At 48.2% G+C, this 22,199-nt stretch overlaps 1 protein-coding gene across 2 annotated transcripts in view; it reads left to right on the top strand.

Moving 5' to 3' along the window:
* The window catches only part of AMOTL1 (angiomotin like 1), a 148,486-nt gene that overhangs the window by 75,187 nt on the left and 51,100 nt on the right, over nt 1–22,199 (top strand). For both annotated transcript variants that reach the window (XM_070425840.1, XM_070425841.1), the window contains 3 exons: nt 875–1,024; nt 7,418–8,342; nt 20,659–20,950. In XM_070425840.1, coding sequence (XP_070281941.1) covers nt 875–1,024; nt 7,418–8,342; nt 20,659–20,950 — 1,367 coding nt within the window. The remainder of the gene's footprint in view (nt 1–874; nt 1,025–7,417; nt 8,343–20,658; nt 20,951–22,199) is intronic.

Raw genomic sequence — 22,199 nt, 5'->3', positions numbered from 1 at the left:
GTGACTGCTGAGAAACATTTTCCTAATGATAGAACTATCTTTTAGGCAAGGACTTTAACTTTAAAAAAAATAGCATGACTCTTTCCCCCAGAGTAATAAACCAAGTTCCTTTGCCAAAAAGAGCCATAAACTGAGTGCCCACACAGGGAAATCAGTGCTGGAGAGGACTGGAGGCACCTGCTGCTGAGTCTTCCCATGACGTTGTCTGTGCGGTAGTGTCGTGGTAGGGGTATCTCGTGTCCAGTGACTGTGGGATTGAACACAGTGTCACGTTTAATTGGAGCAGGAAGCACACGCCACTTTGTGTGTGAAGCAGATACACTGGAGCGAAAGGCCAGTGCTTGGCCGAGGGCCAGAACCCACCAGCCACAGGGGGCCCCAGAAACCCTAGAGTAGGGTGAGTGCTCTGTCCCGGGCTGGGACGCACTCCTGCTAACACGTGGCGAAAAGACCACCCCTCTCTGTCCTTTAAATTCCAGAGCCAGCAGCTCTCCCCATCCTGGAGTTCCTTTTCTGGCCTCTCCCTCGCCCTGTCCTGTGCCCCTCCTTGCCTGTTGGGAACTTAGCGACTTGTCCAGGGTCACAGGGGACTTGGTTCTTGTTGGCAGGGCAGCCGCTGTGTGAAAGTGTCCGAGCCTCCGCTCCGCGTGTCTTGAAGATTGTTATTTTGACTTTGTGGGTCATTTGGTGGGTGGCCGGCTGAGTGATAATTCTGAATAGTAACTTTGGAATTTTATGAATCAAAAAGACAGAACTCCCACTGCACGTTGAAATGTGGGAGGATGCCTCTCGGGCTCTTGTGAGTCACACAGGGGGGAGGGAGAGGAGGACTTGGCGCTAATGGACACTTGGTTTTTTTTTCCCGCCCCCGCAGGTCCCCCTCCTGCTTGTTACAGTCCCAGCAGTCCCACCCAGATTCTAGAAGACCCCAGCTACTTTTTCCCAGACTTCCCACTCTACTCGGGGAGGCATGAAGCGCCTGCTTTGACGGTGGAGGCCGGCAGTACCATCAGGGAGAAAGTTGGTAAGTTCTTTCACTGGCACTGGTGTTGGAAACACAAAATGATCTGATGTGTCTCATGTTTAGCGCTTTTGCATACTTTTTTTCCTCTGTGCTCATTTTTAAAAATCAGCATGTGGGATTATTGGTTGTCTCTTTATTGGCAGGTGCCTTATTTGTAATGTTTGTGCTACGGTGTTAATAGACTATCTTACTGTAACTTGTGATTCAGCAGAGAGAGTTCCTAGGTATGTAGGAACCTCAGAATTATACCATTTATTCCCTAATTTTTCTTTAATTCCTAAATACATTTTTGGTACTCCTTCCTAGACTCTTTTCTTCTTTATTCTTTTCCTTCTTTCTACATTTTAATCTTTTTGCAAATAACTCAGAAGTTCAGAAGAAATTCAGAACTATAGTAGGGAGGAAACTGTCTCCTTTGTAAAAATTTCCTGCCTATTTTTGAGGTAAAACTATGAGGGAATTTTTATTTTTAAATATATTTTTTAAATTGATTTCAGAGAGGAAGGGAGAGGGAGAGATAGAAACATCAATGATGAGAGAGAATCATTGATTGGCTCCCTTCTGCACGCCCCCCCACTGGGGATTGAGCCCGCAATCCAGGCATGTGCCCTTGACCCGAATCAAACCAGGGACCCTTCAGTCTGCAGGCACGCGCTCTATCCACTGAGCCAAACCAGCTTAGGGCATATAAGGGAATTTTTAAAACCACTTTAGGAAGGATCTCAGGGTCCGAATGTAATTGTGAAAAGAGAATGAAATCGTTTTCGTGCTTGATGAGACCCCATTCCTTTTATTATTCATCCAAAAAAAATCATTTTCCTCTGGATATACATTTTTATTTTAATAAAATAAAAAATGATTTTTATTTGAATCTGCTTGTTCCAGTAAGCCTTTCAGATCAGTTATCCTGAGGGTAAGGGCGTCCTTTTTTACTCTCCTGCCCCCGCATCTGTCAGGAAGCCTGATTTAGCAGGTTTCAGTCCGTCTTTGTTTAGTGAGTGTGGCCCAGTTCAACCCACACTGATCACTCTTTCCATGGGTCGTTCATCACTAACTACGATTATTTGGCAGTTCACCTTGCGTGGACCTTCCATGATCTGTTTCTACTGTTTAAAATGTGTTGCTGTTGAACTTTGGATTTATATTTCAGATGCAGTTATCTGAAGGTAAGGAATAAGTTTGAATGTACTCCACGCGTGCAATCCTCTGAGGCAGATAGGAAGTCTGCCCATTTTACAGGGGAGAGAGGTTCAGAGAAGCCAAGTAATTTGCCTGAGGTCTCAGGTGAGGTTCTGGGGAGACGGGGAGAGTGATATGGTCAGCGTTGCGCTTCAGGAACCATCTGTAGAGCTCTGTACCTTACTCGGCCATTATTTCCCGAAGGCCTTCTGTGGTCAGAGCAGTGTTCTAGGCGCTGGCGATGCAGCGTATGAATGTAGCAGATAAACTCTCCACCCTCTGGTGTTTGGGTCTAGTAGAGGAAGACAGGTAATACATACAGTGTGGATTGAAAAGAGAAGAGGCCAGAGGCAAGAGATATTCAGAGGCTATTGAGGACATCTAAGCCACTGGTCAGGACAATCAGACCTGGGAATGGCCTAGGGCAGTGGTCGGCAAACTGCGGCTCACGAGCCACATGCGGCTCTTTGGCCTTTTGAGTGTGGCTCTTCCACAAAATACCACATGCAGGCGCGCATGTACAGTGCCATTGTAACTTCGTGGCCCATGCGCAGAAGTCGGTATTTTGTGGAAGAGCCACACTCCAGGGGCCAAAGAGCCACATGTGGCTCACGAGCTGCAGTTTGCCGACCACTGGCCTAGGGCATGGAAGTCAGAGTCACAGTCTTTGCTATTGCTGAGACACTAAAGATGTCACCTACTGTCACCTTTTCTCATATTGTAATACCAAAGAGAATAAGTGGTATACAGTCCTTGCCAAAAGAAGACAGTAAACCTAATGGAAGATGTCTATGTGCATACTCATGTAAATGTGGAAGTATATGTATATTAGTATTTATATTTATACTAGAGGCCCAATGCACGAAATTCATGCAAGAGTAGACCTTCCTTCCCCTGGCTGCCAGCACCAGCTTCCCTCTGGCACCCGGGACCTGGGCTTCCCTTGCAGCCCCAGCTTCATCTGGAAGGACGTCCAGTCTAATTAGCATATTACGCTTTTATTATTATAGATAAGCATATTACTCCACTTTTATTTTTTTCCTCATTTCACTGTGGACTAAGAAAACCTAGCTTGGCGGTTGATTAAATGGAGGGAGCAAAGGAGACAGAAGGTCAGAAGTAAATCTGAAATTTCTGTCAGGATGACTCATATGAGGATGCCATTTATAGGTTTAAAAAAAGGCAACCTTGGGAAAGAGAGACGGCTTTGGGGGAAATGACGTGTTCTGTGTATATATAGAAACACAGCCATCGTTGCTTGGCATTGTAGAACTGAAGGCTGCTTAGCGATGATCTACTGCATCTTCCCCAATTTACAGGTGAGGCTGTCGAGGAAGGAGAGAGTAAGTGATTTGCTCAGGGTCATGCCAGTAGTAAGTGGTACAAATTTTACTACCATGCTACATGTTATCTTCAATATGCTATGTGCTAGTACTGTTGTGAAATGGGGTAACTTATATAGGGTTTCCCACACTTTGAATAATTTTAAAGACAGTGTTTATTAAAATACATTTCATTTTTAGAATTGAGCTATAAGCTGTTAAAGTGTGTATACATTTTTTGACACCCTGTGTGTGTGTGTATTTAATCTTCACCCAAGGATATACTTTCATTGATTTCTAGAGAGAGAGGAATGGAGAGGGAGAGAGAAAGAGAGAGTGAAATATCGATTGGTTGTCTTCTGTACTCACCCTGACCAGGGATCGAACCCACAGCCCAGGTATGTGCCCTGATTAAGAATCAAGCCCACAACCTTTTGGTGAACGGGACGATGCTCCAGGGCTAAATTTTATATTTCATGGAGCTTGTGTACGTATCCTTTTACTGGTTAAATGTTTGATCCCCCTCACTGGGTTGTGTGCCAGGGAGACCCAAATAAGAAGGCATGACCCTCACCTTTCAGGAGTTTAGGGTCTGTGTAGATAATAATTGCCATCTCCGGTGATCACTGATATACCGAGATCTGTGCCAATGGAGTAGACATTGGAGGAGGGCTCGAGCCTGCTGGGCTGCAGCAGGGAAGGACTTGCTCAGAAGGCAGCTCTGGAGCTATCGCATGCAGCATGGCGAGGAATCCCCAGGAGGACATGGTGACATGCATCTTTCTAGGCAGAGGGACGAATGTGAGCAAAGGCTGAGGCCAGAGAGAGCCAGCATGTCTGGGATCTATATGTTCTTAGGTGTAATGAGAGCTTAAACTCCAAGGGGTTGCCAATGAGGGTGGGGTGGTGGTGGCCTGAAATGTTGTTGGAAGGTCAGGCAGCACCCTCTGCACCAAGCATGTCAAACTCAAAGGCTAACACGGGCCAAATAAACAAGGATTAAGTTTACATGGGCCGCAAAAAAACAAAAGCTTCAGTTTTCATAGAAACGTAGGTTTATTTCGATAGAGACATGCTGAATACAAAGGGCTGAAATAAACGAGTAATTGTTAACATAAAATAATAGAACATGTTAATAAAAATTAATATGTTATTGAACATGAACTTACCAGACGCTGAATAACTGCACAAATTAATAAGCGTAATGCAAATAAACTTATTTTTTCTTGTTCTCCTAAAGCGAAATATTTCCTGTTGTGCACACCAAACAAGTCAGTTCAAGACTAGTGATGTGGCAATCTGCTGCTAAAATAGTTGCTGCTAGTATTAGTGGAGAGAAATGGTGCGCCTACACCATTTGGTAGTGTAAGGCACGTAAGGGAAATGAATGCAACAAGATTATTAGTAATCAGTCATTAGTGAACGTTCTAGTTTGTTATCAATAATCCTGTATAATAAAAGCGTAATATGCTAAGTGTCCGACCGTTCATTTGACCATTCATTCTACTTTTCCACCAGTCATTATGATGCTTACTGACCTCCAGGAGGCAGACACTCTGACCAGTAGGTTAGCTTGCTGCTGGGGTCCAGCCGATTGGGACTGGATGAGAAGGGCCGGACACGCCCTAGAGCCCTCCCACGATCCCTCCCCGGCCGGCCAGCCCCTTTTGGCCTGATTGGGACTGGGTGAGATGGCCCTGATTGGCCCTGATCGCTGGCCAGGCCAAGGAACCCCACCGTGCACTGGGCCTCTAGTTATGCATAACAGGATATTGTAAAAATTAAGTTATGAAATTTTTATTAAAACGTTTACTTATATTCCTGTGTAGATAATTATTGGCTCGATCCCAAAAATACTCGTTGCAGGCTACATGTGGCCCGCGGGCCTCGAGTTTGACATGCTTGCTCTACACCGTGTGATAGAATGTCAGTTTCATCCTTAACTAGTTACTGAGGAATTTTGTGAAGAGCATTGATGTGATTAGGTTTTCAAGTTGAGCAATCTTCCAGGTAGCGTGGGAGACAGGTTGCCGCCTGAGGGGTGGGTTTGGAAATGGGAATGAGCCCAGTGTCAGAGAAATAGATGAGCAGGCTGTTGGAATGAATGGTCTGGGGATGAGACACCAAGGGCTTATTAAGTGTGGAATGAACACAGATCTTGTTGTGCAGTGAATCAGATCCTGGCTCTTCCTACCTCTGTGACCTCTGATTCACCTTTTCTAAACCTCTCGCCTTATCTGTAAGGTTGGGGGAATTAATATCTGCCTTATGTGGAGAGAATTTAGTGCAATGGCGTATCATATGCACTTTAAAATGGTTCGTGTGGTTGTATTGTGGTTATTAATAATCAACCTGGAAATTGGCATGGGAATAAAGAGAGTTGGGAGGGATATTTTGGGGGTAGAATTGACAAGCAGTCACTGACCAGGTGTTGGGGGTAAGGGAGAGGAAGGAATTTTAGAAAACTCTCAGGTTTCTGGTTTGTAAAAAATTAGACAAGGCGGGGATGTGGGGGTTGGTTGGTGGATAGGCCTCTCGGGTGAGGGGGACATGTAGAGTTTGAAGGACTCATGGACCATTGGCTGGCAGCTGTAGATATGTGGGTCATGGGCCAGTCGTTGAAGATGAGCAGTGGATGTGATGACCCCGAGATTCTGTTGATTGAGGGTGGAAGAGCACTGAGGGCAGAGCTGTGGGAAACACCAGAATTGAGGGCCAGGTGGAGAAAAGGTAGGTCGGGAAGGAGTGGGCAGAGAGGCCGGAGCCAGGACCTGGGTGCCGAGTTAGGAGAGCATTTCAGGAAGTGAGTGAACACTATGCCAGATGCTGCAGAAGGGTTGGTTGTGTCATATGAGAGCTGGAAAACTCTCACTGGGCTTGGTTAGTAGTCAGAGCAGGAGGGAGGGCCATGCCTGGAGCATTTGGAAAGTGGAGACAGCAAGCGTCCTTTGCTTACTGAGGACAATTAAGGGAAAAGGGAAGGAGAGAGGCAGGGTGTTAGAGGTACATGCAGGTAAGGCCATGAAAAGGGGGTTTCTTATTGTTTGGTTTTGGTTTTTTGCTTGTATTTTTTTAAGATGGAAAAGATGTGGCATGTTTATATGAAGAAGAGAGAGGTCCATTGGGGAGATTAAAGGAAAGGGCAGGGATGAAGGAGGGAGCAAGGCCTAGGACAGTGATGGCGAACCTTTTTTTTTTATTATTTTTTTTTATTGCTTAAATTATTACAAAGAGTATTACATATGTCTCCTTTTTTTTTCCTCCGCCTTGGCAATCCCCTGGCCTCCCCTACCCCCCTGTGTCTTATGTCCATTAGTTATGCTTATATGCATGCATACAAGTCCTTTGGTTGATCTCTTACCCACCCACCGCCCCCCCCCGCCCCGCTCCTGCCCCCACACCCTCCCTGGCCTTCCTGCTGTAGTTTAACAGTCTGTTCGAGGATGGCGAACCTTTTGAGCTCAGCGTGTCAGCATTTTGAAAAACCCTAACTTAACTCTGGTGCCGTGTCACATGTAGAAATTTTTTGATATTTGCAACCATAGTAAAACAAAGACATCTTTTTGATATTTATTTTATATATTTAAATGCCATTTAACAAAGAAAAATCAACCAAAAAAATGAGTTCACATGTCACCTCTGACACGCGTGTCATAGGTTCGCCATCACTGGCCTAGGAGGAAGCAGGAGGCCAGAGAAGGGAGAGTATTAGAGACACTTAGAATTGGAAAAGCATTTCCATGAGAAACTGCAGGGTACATGGAGGCGGTGGTGGATTTAAAACCTTGTTACATGCTACTCCGGTTAGAATGTTAATTATTTACCACATACTAACAGACCTCTATTGCTGTGGAACAGCCTGATACCTGTTTTTCCTATGTTCACCTTGTAGTTGAGGATCCTCTTTGTAACTTCCACTCCCCGAACTTCCTGAGGATCTCAGAGGTGGAAATGAGAGGTTCCGAGGATGCGGCAGCTGGAACAGTATTGCAGCGGCTGATCCAGGAACAACTGCGCTATGGCACCCCGACCGAGAACATGAACTTGCTGGCCATTCAGCACCAGGCCACAGGGAGTGCAGGACCAGCCCACCCGACAAACAGCTTTTCTTCCTCGGAGAACCTCACCCAAGAAGACCCACAAATGGTCTACCAGTCGGCACGCCAGGAACCGCAGGGTCAAGAACACCAGGTGGACAACACGGTGATGGAGAAACAGGTCCGGTCCACGCAGCCTCAGCAGAACAACGAGGAGCTGCCCACCTACGAGGAGGCCAAAGCACAGTCCCAGTTCTTCAGGGGGCAGCAGCCGCCGCCGCCGCCGCCTCAGGGGGCCGTGGGTCACGGTTACTACATGGCGGGGGGCACCAGCCAGAAGGCCCGGACTGAGGGGAGGCCCACGGTGAACCGTGCCAACAGCGGGCAGGCGCATAAGGATGAGGCGCTGAAGGAACTTAAGCAGGGCCACGTCCGCTCGCTCAGTGAGAGAATCATGCAGCTGTCGCTGGAGAGGAATGGCGTTAAGCAGCACCTCCCTGGCTCAGGGAGTGGCAAGGGGTTCAAGGCGGGAGGGGGACCCGCCCCAGCCCAGCCTGCAGGTAAAGTGCTGGACCCCCGGGGTCCTCCACCCGAGTACCCCTTCAAGCCCAAGCAAATGATGTCCCCGGTCGGCAAGACCCAGGAGCACGGACTTTTCTACAGTGACCAGCACCCTGGCATGGTCCACGAGATGGTCAAGCCTTACCCTGCTCCGCAGCCCGCGAGAACGGAAGTGGCCGTCCTGAGGTACCAGCCACCCCCGGAGTATGGGGTAACGAGGTGATTATCGGGCCTAGCCCTTTCACTCGGTTTTTCAAAACGCAGCAATCACGTTTTTAGCATTTGTCATTTTTAAGGCATGTTAGGTTTTTGTCATCAGGGTGTGTGTTTTTTTTCTCTTGTGCATATTATCGAATAAGCCAATTTGAGGCCAAAATATGTCGAGTGGAACCGATCGGAGGGCAGTTGGGGATTTATGAGTTTAGAGGAGGAGCCTGAGTTGTTGGCCATCCGTGGGCGCTCTGCCTGGTGGCCAGGCAAAGTGGGAATTTTCCTGGCTGGCTCTGTGGAAAGCATCCGAACTCCTGGAACATATTATTACTATGGGTTTTATAGGCTGTTTCTTCATTGTAGGTTTTAAAGGAAAATGTAGTCTCAATGCTTGGGACGGTGGAGTTAAAGGGACCGTAGAAATCCTATAGTCCCATCCCCGTAGTCAACAGATGACAAGCTAAAGCCTGGAGAGATTAATAAATTTCCACAGTGCACACTCCGAGGCAGCTGGAGCTCGGCTCGGAGTGTCCTGGTTGCCACAGTCCTTCCCCTCCGTGACCCTTAGCTGCTCTTCTGACTGGTTAACGGGGTCAGCAACACTTACCCGGAGTGTATCCTGTGCAGCCGTGGTTCGGAGATAAGGATATGGTCCTTGCTCTCGAGGACCTGCAGCACTGTCTCCAGGGAGACGGGCATCTGAGCACATCATTGCAGTGCAGGCTGCTGTTTTAGGACAGGGGTGTGAGAGAGCGCCGGAGGGAGTGAGGAGAGCACCACCGGGACGGGACATCTGAGTTGGGTCTTCAGGGATAAATCGGAGCTGGGGGTTAGCGGTGAAGGAGCAGGATGTACTATGCAGGGGGGTTATCGTTGCTTCAGGCAGTTTAGGAGGTTTTGTCTGAATTGAGCTGCCGTCCTGCAGAGCTCTGGTGGGATAGGGTGTGGTAAGAGGTGGAAGAAGATGTGTTTGGACGTGGAAGTTGAGACCAGTGGGTGAAGGTCTTTAAGTGTCATCATCATACTCAGAAGTTTAGAATGTATCCATAAACAATTGTGGTTTTGGCCCTAGCCGGTTTGGCTCACTGGATAGAGCGTCAGCCTGAGGACTAAAGGGTCCCAGGTTTGATTCCGGCCAAGGGCACATGCCCGAGTTGTGGGCTCGATTCCATCCCCCACCAGTAGGGGGCGTGCAGGAGGCAGCCAATCAATGATTCTCTCTCATCATTGATGTTTCTCTCTATCGCTCTCCCTTCCTTTCTGAAATCAATGAAAAAAATATATTTAAAAAAATTGTGGCCGAAACCGGTTTGGCTCAGTGGATAGAGCGTCGGCCTGCGGACTGAAGGGTCCCGGGTTCGATTCCGGCCAAGGGCATGTACCTGGGTTGCGGGCACGTCCCCAGTGGGAGATGTGCAGGAGGCGGCTGATCGGTGTTTCTCTCTCATCGATGTTTCTAACTCTCTATCTCTCTCCCTTCCTCTCTGTAAAAAATCAATAAAATATATTTAAAAAAAAAAAAAAAAAGATCTATAAAAAAAAAAAAAAAAAAAAAATTGTGTTTTTGTGTTTTTTTAAATACATTTTTATTTATTTCAGAGAGGAAGGGAGAGGGGGAGAGAGAGAGAGAGAGAGAGAGAGAAACATCAATGATGAGAGAGAATCATTGTTCAGCTGCCTCCTGCATGCCCCCTACTGGGGATCAAGCCCACAACCCCGGCAGGTGCCTTGACTGGGAATCAAACTGTGACCTCCTAGTTCATAGGTCAACGCTCAGCCACTGAGCCACATCAACTGGGCCATAAACAATTGTTTTTAAGAAGAGACTATGTTGGTGTTTAATAAAAAGGCTGACTTCAGTGGCAGTAAGGGCCAATTGGAGGGAAGGGAGAATGGAGGCCGTGAGGACCTCCAGGGACAGTTTCAATAGCCCAGATAGGAAATGGTGAGGGTGGCGTAGGTTTGAGACCATGGTCTAGGGCAGTGGTCGGCAAACTGCGGCTCAAGAGCCGCATGTGGCTCGTGAGCTGCAGTTTGCCGACCACTGGCTAGGGGAGCATGATGTGCTATGAGAGGAGGGGAATTAGAATTGACAGGATTTAGTGATTGCCTACGTGTGGACGTTGAGGAATAGGGCGGTTGAAAATAAGGCGGTTGGCAATCGCTCAGGGGGGAAATGGGCATTTGCCAGCATTTAGATGTTGCTGTCTTTGCCTGCAGAGAGAGAGCATGGGGCATGAGGAGAGAAGACAAGTGGCCCCGGCCTATTTATTGGACAGTCTTCATTCTCACAAAGGGCTTCTTTATCTGTTTCTAAATCGAATGTGCTGAGGCTTCTCCTTGCGACCGCAGCGGTGGTGTGCAGGGCATACCTTGGTCTGCATCTTCTGAAAAGGGAGTGACTGGCCTTGGCAGAGAGAGAGCTGGCCGGCCGTCCACTCCCCGCCCAGCTGCTGACACCTTCCCCCAGGAGGTTGGGAAAGCCAGCTCTGAAGCGGTGTGCCAGCATTCTAGACTCCTGACAGGCCTAGAACTCCTTCCTCGCGTGGGCACAGTCTGACCCCGCTGGGGAATCCAGGATGGGGCTCGGGGCTCCTATTCTTCCCCTTTCTCAGTTCCTTAGCCAAAGGAGAAATTTAAACTCAAAAGCTATCGGTTTGAAGAGGAAAATAAAGTAGTCTTCATATCTCTGCTGTTTGCACCACATTGGTTTACCATAGCTGCTTAAAATAATCCATGGGGTTTTATCCCATAGAATGGTAACAGGGTTTAGTTTGCGATAGTTCACATTTTTCCCCTGAATTTTTAACTCAACCTCCAGAGCTTGGCAGAAGGTGAAAATATCCCCAGGTGAAGTCTCCTTCCTCCCCTGTGGAGTCACTGTTAATAAGGCGGTTGGCAATGCATAAAGTGGGCTGTTTTGCTTTTCTTTACTTGGCAGTAGGTGTGATATAAGGTGGGAGGGGGAAAGCACTTCTTGGAGATCTACCCCTTATTTGTGGAAAGTGCCATTTGTCTCAAATGTGTGACGTCAGAAAGAAAAGGAAATGCAGGAGGGATTTGAGCCAGTTGCCAGACTTGGCAGCTAGATTGACATGACATCAAAATGTCCCGGGAGACGCAACAGACAGGCCATTGAGGCTGGGCCCCAGCACCACAAGGCCCCTTTGTGAGCCTGGCCATGGCCAGCCAGCGTGGCTCCGGCGGCACAGCCTTGGCTGACGGGGTAAACAAAGTTGCCTCCACACCATTTCTGCTTCAGTTGCATTCGCTGTGGCCTGAGCTCCAGGGGCTGGATCTGAAACTCAACACTGAGTGATGTACAAGTCATCTTTGACCCAAAAGATGAGCAGGACCCTCTGGTTTCACGGACACATTCCCTTGTGCTTAAAGGGTTTTCTGTTTGTCATTAATGGTGATGGTTTAGAAAGCCGCAGGCTATTGGGTCAACACACCATAGACTCCTGGAAGAGGAGAGGCCTCCGAGTGAGATCGCTGAGTCCATTTCCTTGCCTGGAGCTGCAGAAATGGGCTCAGTGTGTTGCGAATACTTATTCTCTCACCTGCTCTGATCTGCTAAAGATGGAGATGTGCAGTGGATTGTTGTAAAGCGCGTTAGGCTCCCTTAGTGGGAAGCGCCATGAAGGGGCCACTAGGGAAGGCCTAGTGCACAGCTCGACTATTGTGTGGGTGAGCTCGTGGGGCTGGTGCTAGGGACTGAGGTGAGCTCAACTTGCTGAGGTAGCTGGTGGGGACTCCGGGACCATGAGCCGACGTGGATCGGGCTCTGGTTTGCTCCTGTGCCCTCTTCCCTTTCCTGCATCTTGAAAGTGGAAATGGGTAGGAATGAAGGCTAGGTGAGAATGGGACAGGTTGTTTACGGAGAATTGTGTCTTTAAAAAGAAAAAAAAGGCAAGCATTTGGATATTGATTCTGACTCACTTTGTGAAAATAGAGCACTTCCAGGGTGATGAGTTGGCTCATGCTGGCTGGGCCGTTAACGGAAGTGAATGCATGAATGAACATCGGTGGATGATCTGATTTTTATCAGAGCAGTTTGGAGTAATTAGTCAAATGCATGTTTATTTTCCCCAAAAAATCTGTCCATATCTCCAAAGTGGAAACTAAAGATACTAAAAATCACTTAAAATGCCCTAACCGGTTTGGCTCAATGGATAGAGCGTCGGCCTGCGGACTCAAGGGTCCCAGGTTAGATTCCAGTCAAGGGCATGTACCTTGGTTGTGGGCACATACCCAGTAGGGAGTGTGCAGGAGGCAGCTGATTGATGTTTCTAACTCTCTATCCCTCTCCCTTCCTCTCTGTAAAAAATCAATAAAATATATTTTTTAAAAATAAATAAAAATAAAAGTCACTTAAAATATTTTACTTTTGTAATACGCCCACTGTTAAACTTTTTCCTATACAAATTAATTTTTTCACATGTTATAATCACAGACTATACTGAGTTTAGTATCTTAGCTTTTGTTAGATAGTATCTTTTTTTTTAAGTTTTTTTTTTAAAATATATTTTATTGATTTTTTACAGAGAGGAAGGGAGAGAGATAGAGAGTTAGAAACATCGATGAGAGAGAAACATCGATCAGCCGCCTCCTGCACATCTCCTACTGGGGATGTGTCCGCAACCCAGGTACATGCCCTTGACCAGAATCGAACCTGGGACCTTTGAGTCCACAGGCCAATGCTCTATCCACTGAGCCAAACCGGTTTCGGCTAGATAGTATCTTATCATGTTTTCCACAATGTTTGTTTCCATAACCATCCTCTTATTACTGCATTTCATCAAGTATATAATTGACATCACTTTATGAATAACATTGTGAGCATCATCATGCATATCAAATTTTCCATATTTTGGTTTCTTTCCTTAGGAATCATTATTTAGAAATGAAATTATTGGGTAAATTTTAGTGAACATTTAATAAAAGACTTCTGATACTGAATAACTTTGCAAAGATATTATAGTGCCTGATCACTGTACTTTGACCAACATGAGGTCAGTACAATTAGAAAAACTTGGCTAATTAGTGTTAACTCCTGGAAGTTAACAATTATCAGCTAGGTTAAATTTGGGGAGGGTATATTGTAGTAGTTAGATTATTCTGATCTTGAACGTTGGTTCTCTGACACTAGCTCTGATTTTCAGTTTCTAGAACTCCATTGCCACCCTTAGCAGGTAACAGTGGAGCACAGGTGGTGCTGGCAAGAGGCTGCACCTCCGAGGGCCTGCTGTGTGCCAGGCGCCTGGTGTGGGCTATCCTTAATCTTCCCAACACTCCTAAGGGGTGCATACTATTAATATCTCTGTTTTCACAGGTGATAAACCTTAGGCTTAGGGAGAGAGATTAAAGTAACTTAGTCACGGGCACCAGCTGGGAATTATAGGAGCCAGGGTGCACCTTGGATCTGTTGTCCCATACTGCGCCTCCCGTGAGTTCACACTCTATATATATGTGTCTACTCTATGCTGCAGTGGATGCAAAGATTTACGTTTTCACTTGTGTGACCTACCTGGTGAATTTCTAATCAGGTTTACATATTGCACCTGCTGTCCAGCCTGCACTCTGCCTACCTCTTGTGTTTTTTTTCAGGAGGACCAGAATACTGATTAAGTATTCCAGACTTGCCAGGCCAGTGTGGCTCGTCGGGCGTCGACCTATGAACCAGGAGGTCACAGCTCGATTCCCAATCTGGGCACATATCCAGGTTGTGGGCCCAATCCCCAGTGGGGGGCATGCAGGAGGCAGCCAATCAGTGATTCTCTCTCATCATTGATGTTTCTGTCTCTCCTTTCCTCTCTCTGAAATCAATAAAAAAATTTAATGAAAAAGAAGAGGAAAGGTCACTTCTGTTGGTAAAACGAGAATATCTCCTCTTTGAACCTCCCCATTGGCTTTTTTTGCCCTTTCTCTGGGCTAAATCTTGCCCATTTGGCACAGCGGGCTTGACTTACTAGCTGCCTGGAAGCAGAGAGAAGAGTGGAGGCTGTTTATTGTTAATATTTTATTCATGTAGGAATATGTGGCTTTGCTTTCTAGCATGCAGATGGATACTTTATAAAAGCATGAATGCCCTTCTGTCCTAAGCTGATAAAGCATCTTCTTAAGAGATTTCAGAGGCAGAGGGCTGTTATTTCCTTCCACAGAGTGCGCTGGCCCAGTTCTCTTCATCGCCACCAGTCATCACCTCCACCATCCTTCCATCTGTGCAGGGGGCTTGCAGTTTCCTGCATCAATGGCGAGGGTGGTGGGGGAGACCTATGGTGCAACCAATCCTCTGAATCTCTTGTATTTTTCTTTAAAAAATGCACTGTGCATTTGTACCCAGAAAAGCTCCTGGTTTGGTTTTATTTAAGACTAGTGGCCCGGTGCACAGACTCGTGCACACTGAAAGGATGCCACTTTCTTTCAGCTTCAGAGGTATGTTGTGCCAATAGTTGGTCTTCAGATACATTCTGTTGACAACGCTGGCGTCTTTTGGCTTCAGAGGTATGTTGTGCCAATAGTTGGTCTTCAGACATATTCTGTTGATGACGCCGCTTTCTTTCAGCTTCAGAATGTAAACAATACGACCAAATTCACTATCAACAATGACAGTTTGAAATACACACATGTGATTGGTGCCAGCGAGGACTTTATATGTATTGTGCATGCACGAGTCAATGTTTATTTTTAAACTAGAGGCCTGGTGCACAAAATTCGTGTGTATGTGTGGCGGGGCGGGGGGCGGGGGGGTGTCCCTCAGCCTGGCCTGCACCCTCTCGCAGTCTGGGAACCCTCAGGGGATGTCCGACTGCTGCGGAGGTGGAAGAGGCCCCCACCGCTGCACTCGCCCAGCCATGAGCCCAGCTTCTGGCTGAGCAGCGCTCCCCCTGTGGGAGTGCACTGACTACCAGGGGGAAGCTCCTGTGTTGAGTGTCTGCCCCCTGGTGGTCAGTGCACGTCATAGAAACTGGTCATTCTGCCATTAGGCCGAAACCAGCTCTCCGACATCTCCCAAGGGGTCCAGGATTGCAAGAGGGTGCAGGCCAGACCAAGGGACCCCATCGGTGCACGATCGGGGCTGGGGAAGGATGCAGAAGGTTGGCCAGCCACAGAGGAGCTGTGGGAGGGCTCCAGGGTATGTCCAGCCCGTCTCCCTAAGGGAGGGATTGGGGCAGCAGGTGGGGTCATTCCATGCCCTAGCCTTGCCTCCCCTTCCTGCCACTGGCTCCTAGTTATTTATTTTTTTTAACTACCATGTGATTAAGGTCGGAGCTGCCTCCTCTCGACCCGCTCAGCGATGGGAAATGAATTGGCTTGTCTAGTCCCCCGCTGGGTGCCGTACAGCCTCCCACTCTGGGCTCTGGGGTGGGTGGCCAAGGGGACTGGGTGGCTGGGGCCCCGCCACCCCATTCCTCCACCACTGGAGGTCCCGCCAGGCTATTGAAGGGGAATGTTTCTGCAAAAAAAAAAAAAAAAGCAAGCTAACCTACCAGTCAGAGCATCTGCCTCCTGGTGGTCAGTGCATGTCATAGCGAGCGGTTGAGTGGCCTTAGCATATCATTAGCGTATTATGCTTTGATTGGTTGAATGGATGGCCAGACACTTAGCATATTAAGCTTTTATTATATAGGATTGCCAGTGTGCATCATATGTACCAGCCACTCGGTTGGTCAGCCAGTTGGACAGACAGTCAGTTACTTAGCCTTTTATATATATAGATGGAGTCAAAGTTTGCTGGGGTCCAGTCCCAGCGGGTCCAGGGGTCCCCAAAGGTGTGGACGGAGTCGGCGAAGAAGGAATGACACGAAGACAGCCTTCAGTTGATTAGCAGCCTAGTCAGGACCTCTAGCCAGGATCTCTAGCCAAAGTTCTGGTCGGAGTTCTGGTTAGGAGCTGATGAGGATCTGATGAGGATCTGATGTTTATTGTCTTGTTACATCCGTATTTATACCAGCCGATTTTAATCCTGTCAATTTCTATTACAAAGGTTAGGGCGTTTCTTATCTCCATTCCAGGGAGTAAAGATTACGTAGCTTAACTACCCGCCTGGCACTTAATTAAGGGGTTGTATCTCCTCCCTAACCTCAGAGAAAAATCCCCACCGGGAAACAACCTTTCTCGGAGAGGTGACCTTGGTTAAAACACATGGCGCTAAGGAGAGCAAACATATTAAGAACAATATGCTATATATGCCAGGTCCCTTGAAACATATGCTGTGCAGATGTTTCTTTCCTGCAGCGACTGTGTCAAGCAGCAAGGATGGACCGGCTTCCGGCAAAAGTTACTGACATTTTCTTGGGAACATGCCAAGTGACAGTGCAGGGAGGAGGCAGGGAGCAAAGAGGGACAGAGCCCTGGAGGACATGTGGCAAATTAGAAAGAATGCCTCGCTCTCCACAAGAAACCCAAGTCAACCCAACAATGCTGCCAGAATGTAGATTAAATCGTGAACAAGCGTAAAGACATGTGCTAAAGAGCAGGGCGGACCCTTGGCGGGCCTGAGGTTTGGAACGTGCTGGAGAAAGCATGTTTGACGATCCCATCTTCCTTGAGTCGGAAATGGCTGGAGGAGGAAGGAGCATGTCTGCAGTAAGTCTGCATTTCCAAAGTGGGGGGTTATGATTTGCAGTTTATATAGTTGTGAAAATCAGTTGCTGTGTGGGGCCAAAAGGTAAACCAGGCCCACGGCTATTGGATGAAAAACTATGCATTGTCCGTAACAAAATGAGGCCGTGGAGCCTTGTTTAAATTCCACCAGCTAAACATGTGTTTTGAATACCAGCATTAGAACTCAGGAGTTTCTCCAGTTTTTAAGCTGAATTATAGCTGGCTGAGCCAAGTCAAATGCCCTGTTTATCCTGAAAAACAGCTCTGCAGTATGGGAATTTCAAAAGGAAAGGGTCAAGTTCAGGTTACTTTCTCAGGAAACCTCACACAATTCCAGCTGTACTGAATTAAATGAGTGACTTCTCCAAACAAGGGGATTATCGCTATCCATCCTGCATGGCAATAGTAACGACCATAGTTCACCCAAGAGTTGAGTCTTAATATGAACATTTGTCAGTATTACGGTGTCTGCACAACCAAAGGGAAAACACATCCGGAAGCTGTGAGTTTGGGAAAGTAAGGTTCAAGGGGGTTGGAGTTCTGGCTCTTCCACTTTGTGTCAAATTGCACACGTTCTCTGAGCCTCAGTTGATTATAAGAGAGCAACTCAGGCAGGTTTCTAGCCTTCATGTTTCCCTGGGAGGATGTTGGAGCCTCAGGTGTTAGGGTGTGAATTGTGGACATGGTGGTGGCTCAGACACAGGAACCCAGGAGCAGAGGACCAATGGGGGCTGCCTGCCCTCTCTGCTTTCACCAATACAGGGAAATGGTGAGCTGCATAGACCCTGGAATCAGAAAGCCAGGCCTTGGATCTCCTTTATGTTCCTAATATCTCTGTTGCACGTATTTTGCAAGTTACCATCCTGTGCTTTGCTCTTCTCATCTAAACAGAGAGACTGGCGGTAGGTCGATAAGAGATGGTGCATGTGGCCGTGCCTACCACAGTGGCTGGACTGTAGTAAGTGCCCGGTCAATGTGAACCATAACAGGAAAATTTTATTGGACTTCTCATGAATGCCACACTCAGTGCTAGGCTCCGAATTGGGGCTGTGGAATACAAATGATAATTATAGTAATGGTGATTACTAGCCAACATTTGTCCAAGCTTTACTTTGTACATACTAACTCCTGAAGTCCTGTTTCGATGAGCTAAATGGCATATAGTCCCAGAAAACTGAGACACATGATATCGAATAAGCTAGCTCTCTTGACTTTACCATCTAACGGGAAATCGGCTCACAAAGTAGACAATGGTAGCATGGAGTTCTATTCGCAGGTAGTTTCTCAATAAATGATGGTTCTGTCCCCCCTTTTTCCCTTTTCTCTGTGTCCCCATGACTATAAGATACTTATCCCACTGGTGGCTGATCAGTAGTATTCTCTTTCCTCTGCATTTACTCTAAGCCCAAAGCTGGCTGAGTAGTGGGACCAAGGAATAGAGGTTTGCTCTCCTGCCTGCATATCGTCCATTGTAACGTGGAGTCTATTGAATGTGTCACCAAGTTATCTGTGAGGCCAGTGTTCTCTGTTTAATAGAAGACTCCCCACTTTGGAAAGGCCTGTTCTTTCCTGTCCCTTGAGCTTGACAAAGCTGCATGGGTCAGAGGGAAGCCCTGGTGCTCCGAAAGCCAGGACTGTCGGCTCGCCTGGGTTCCTCAGCTCCAAGGAGACCGACACACATCCCTTGCATTGGATGCAGCATGAAGGGAGTGCTTAGGACGTGGGAATGGGCGTCTGCCTTTGAGTCGAGGCGGTGTAATGTGTGGTTATTTTGCCTTTCGCCAAGGTAACCTCTTCCCATGAGACGTGATCGGCAGGACTTAGCCAGCCTTCAGGAATGCACTTACTCAGTAACAGACCTGTGGTTTTTGTGGGTTCACCCCAGACAGGCGTACCTGGAACCTGGGTGAAAGCTGGGCATTGTGAATGGCCCTCGGGGACATTTCCCTCCTGGGATGGAGTTGGACCTCATACGCTGATGTTAGTTCCCTACCCAGGCAAGGCCTGTGGTCAGAATTCTGTCAGGATCTGCCAGGTTTATTGTGTGGCCATCTTTATGAATAGCTGGGTGTCTGTGAGGGAGGGCTCAGGAGACCCTTGTCAAATTGCCTTCCAGAGTTTGATATTTAGCTGCCAGAAGTCAGCACTCAGAGGAATCCTGGCTACAAGAAATGCTTGTAAAATGTGAGATTTGGAGGCTGGCAGGGTCCAAAAACATTCCAGCAAGTATACAAGGCCAGACCACCTTCTGGGAAAATTGGGGGTAGTCCTGGGAGCTTTGGCTATGGATGGCCCCAAGTAACAGGAGGTGACACAGGCTGACGCTTACGGATTAGAAGTAGCTGGATCTCCAGAGGACCCAGCCTTTGAGACAGAATGTTGATGATTTTGGGGTTGCTATAATTCTTAGAGCCCCGGTTCCCAGATTGAGACCTGAAGGTTGAGGGAGTCAACAAGGAACCTCGTTTTCCCAAGTCCCTGCAGAAGAGAGGCAGCTGTGGTTGGGGAGCTAGGCATGGAGACGGTCTTTGCTGTGTTTATACCGGTAAAGGTTGCTATTGGGAGGCCTTGGCTTAGGCTGAAAGCAAAGACGATGGTGTTTATGAAACAGGTTAACAGGAGTGAGGAGGGGATTGTTAGGGAGTGGAGACAGGAGGTGGAAATTCATGTTTTAAATGTAGAGCTGGACCCGGAATTTGAAAAGTTAAGGGGACACCTCTATGTGTTCTTTTCAATGTGGTTAAAATTAGACTTGATTTCTAGACCGCCTCACCCCGGCAAATCAAAACACAAAAAAATTAGTTCCTTTCCCCAGGGCTTCCCCCATTTCATTAAATGGTACCCCATTTGTGGGGAGCCCAACATCTAGGAGTAATTTTTTTTCTCACTTACTTTCCCCATCCATGATGTACATAAAATCCACCCATTACTTCTCTTCTGCTCTGCCCTGTGAGCCTTCGTCAGTCCCACCTAGACCTCACCGAGGCCTCCTCAGTGGGCGCCTTTTGTCCGTTCCTGCCACCGATGTACCATCTGTACCAAGTCAGAGTGCAGGCGGCTTTTCCACCGGCCTCTGTTTACACCCTAGGGAACGGCCGGCCTTGCTTGTGAAGGCCCTTGTCCATCCCTCTGGTCTTAGCTTTCACTGCTTTTGCTGGGTATGCTTGCATCAGATCTTGCCCGCTCTCGGCCCTACCTGAGCCCCGAGCACTAGCAATTCCCTCCCTGGAATACTCCTTCCCCACTTCTCTCCTCCTTCCCCCAACCGCTAGTCTGATATTCAGACTTCAACTCAAGCATCAGCTTCTCGCAGACTCCTCCCCTGACCTCTCAGTGTGAACTGGCCACTTTGTCATCCACGGCCCCACCACTCTGCTTGGTTTTTGGAGAGGACTCATTCCTCTTCAATACCCGGCTTTGTTTGTTTATTGTTCGGTGGCTGGCCTGTCCCTCTCCCTGAGACTGTGCACTTCGTGAGGAGGGCCTTACCTGTCTCTTTCACTGTACCACCAGTGACCAGAGCAGTGCTGATTCGGAGGGAGGCCGTAGATCTGTGGCCTGAAGGACTGACCCTGCCGTACTCAGCCCAGCACTGGGAAGTTCACTGATGACCTCTGGTCATGGAAGCATCGATGTGCATATACTGCTGGGCCTTCCTTCCTTCCTCCTGCACCACTTCCCCGGGTCTGATTGCTGGTCTTCTGTTCCCTTGCAGCCGCCCATGCCAGCTTCCTTTCCCGTCAACAGTGCAGCAGCACAGCCCCATGTCCTCCCAGAACTCCTCGGTCAGTGGGCCTCTGCACTCCACCTCTTTGCCGCTGCCACTCCCAGTGACCCTGGCCGCCCCGCAGCCGCCGCCTGCCGCCTCCCCGAGCCAGCAGCTGGGTCCCGATGCCTTTGCGATTGTGGAGCGAGCCCAGCAGATGGTGGAGATACTAACAGAGGAGAACCGCGTGCTTCACCAGGAACTTCAGGGTTATTGCGACAACGCTGACAAGCTCCACAAGGTATGTGACTTCCGAGGGAAGGGGAAGGAGAAGGTTCTTTAAAAGGGACAGAATTCTTCATATATATATATATATATATATATATATATATATATGTATATGGAGAGAGAGAGAGAGAGAGAGAGAAACATCAATGATGCGAATTATTAATAGGCTGCCTCCTGCATGCCCCCCACTGAGGATTGAGCCTGAAACCTGGCATGTGCCCTGATCCGGAATCGAACCATGACCTGGTTCATAGGTCAACACTCAACCACTGAGGCACACTGGCTGGGCAGGACAGAATTCTTTACCTGCTCATGGGGGGTTGATTCATTGACCCCTTGCCAGCAGTTAACTAGATCCCTTTTTATGCCAGGTACTGTGTAAGGCTCGAAGGAGACCAAACATAAATATGAAGCAGTGCCTGCCTACAGCGTACAGTCCAAAAGGGGAGAGTTGCCTAAGCTCATGCCTGCAGTGGCACCTCAGGGGCTCCAGTAGGTCCAGCGGAGGTGGCCCTGGACCGGAGACTCAGCGGCTAAGGAGTGTTTCCCCAGGTGGACAGTGTGGAAGAGGGAACGCCAGGGTAGCCCAGGCAATGAGTTGAGAGAGACAGGTTTCCGTTAAATCGGGGACTCTCAGGAGCCCTGTGATCGCCATGCTAGTTTACTTAGCTGGTCCCTTCAAAAGCAGCTAGCCCATTCTCGGTGTTGTCTCGACCTCACTGAGGGTCGAGGTCAAGTTACTGTGCCCTCTCCCCGTGCTTGTGACTTGTCAGGTGGGAAGATGCTGTGTCATTCCAGCCTGTGTAGTATCCTGGGAATATTAGAGTCTATGGCAGCCTTCAACCTTTGGCTTGATGCTGAGAGCCTGAGTCAGTAGGAAAACGTCAGCCAGGTCAGTGCTCGAAATGCTGCAGGTAGAACAGGAGACGTGAGGGGGGCAAACGTCATGGATGTTTTAAGGCAGCAGAGCCAAGGGCACTGGAGTTTCCTCTCCGCAGGCAAGGAGGCGTGTGTGGCGGAAGGCATCTTACCAGAGTCTAAGTCCCTGGCTCCGCCCTGGCCAATCAGAGGCCTTGGTATAGAGAAAGGGAAGGATATAAACCTTCCCGACCACAGGATCTGGTCATTTGGTTCTGTGTGACAGGCAGTGCTCCTGCCTGGCCATTTGGTGGTCACTGTTTAGCACGGGAAGCCTGCTCGCGTTGCTGGTCAGGGTGTCAGAGCAGTCAGCTCCTCTGAGCGTTTGAGGCTGGTGTAAACAG

The sequence above is a fragment of the Myotis yumanensis genome, unplaced genomic scaffold (assembly GCF_028538775.1).
Source record: "Myotis yumanensis isolate MYYU_CA2020_CCGP unplaced genomic scaffold, mMyoYum1.0.hap1 SCAF_10, whole genome shotgun sequence".
Classification (NCBI taxonomy): domain Eukaryota; kingdom Metazoa; phylum Chordata; class Mammalia; order Chiroptera; family Vespertilionidae; genus Myotis; species Myotis yumanensis.
Note: the sequence above shows the minus strand (reverse complement) of the source record. Positions and strands in the feature narration are given on the sequence as shown.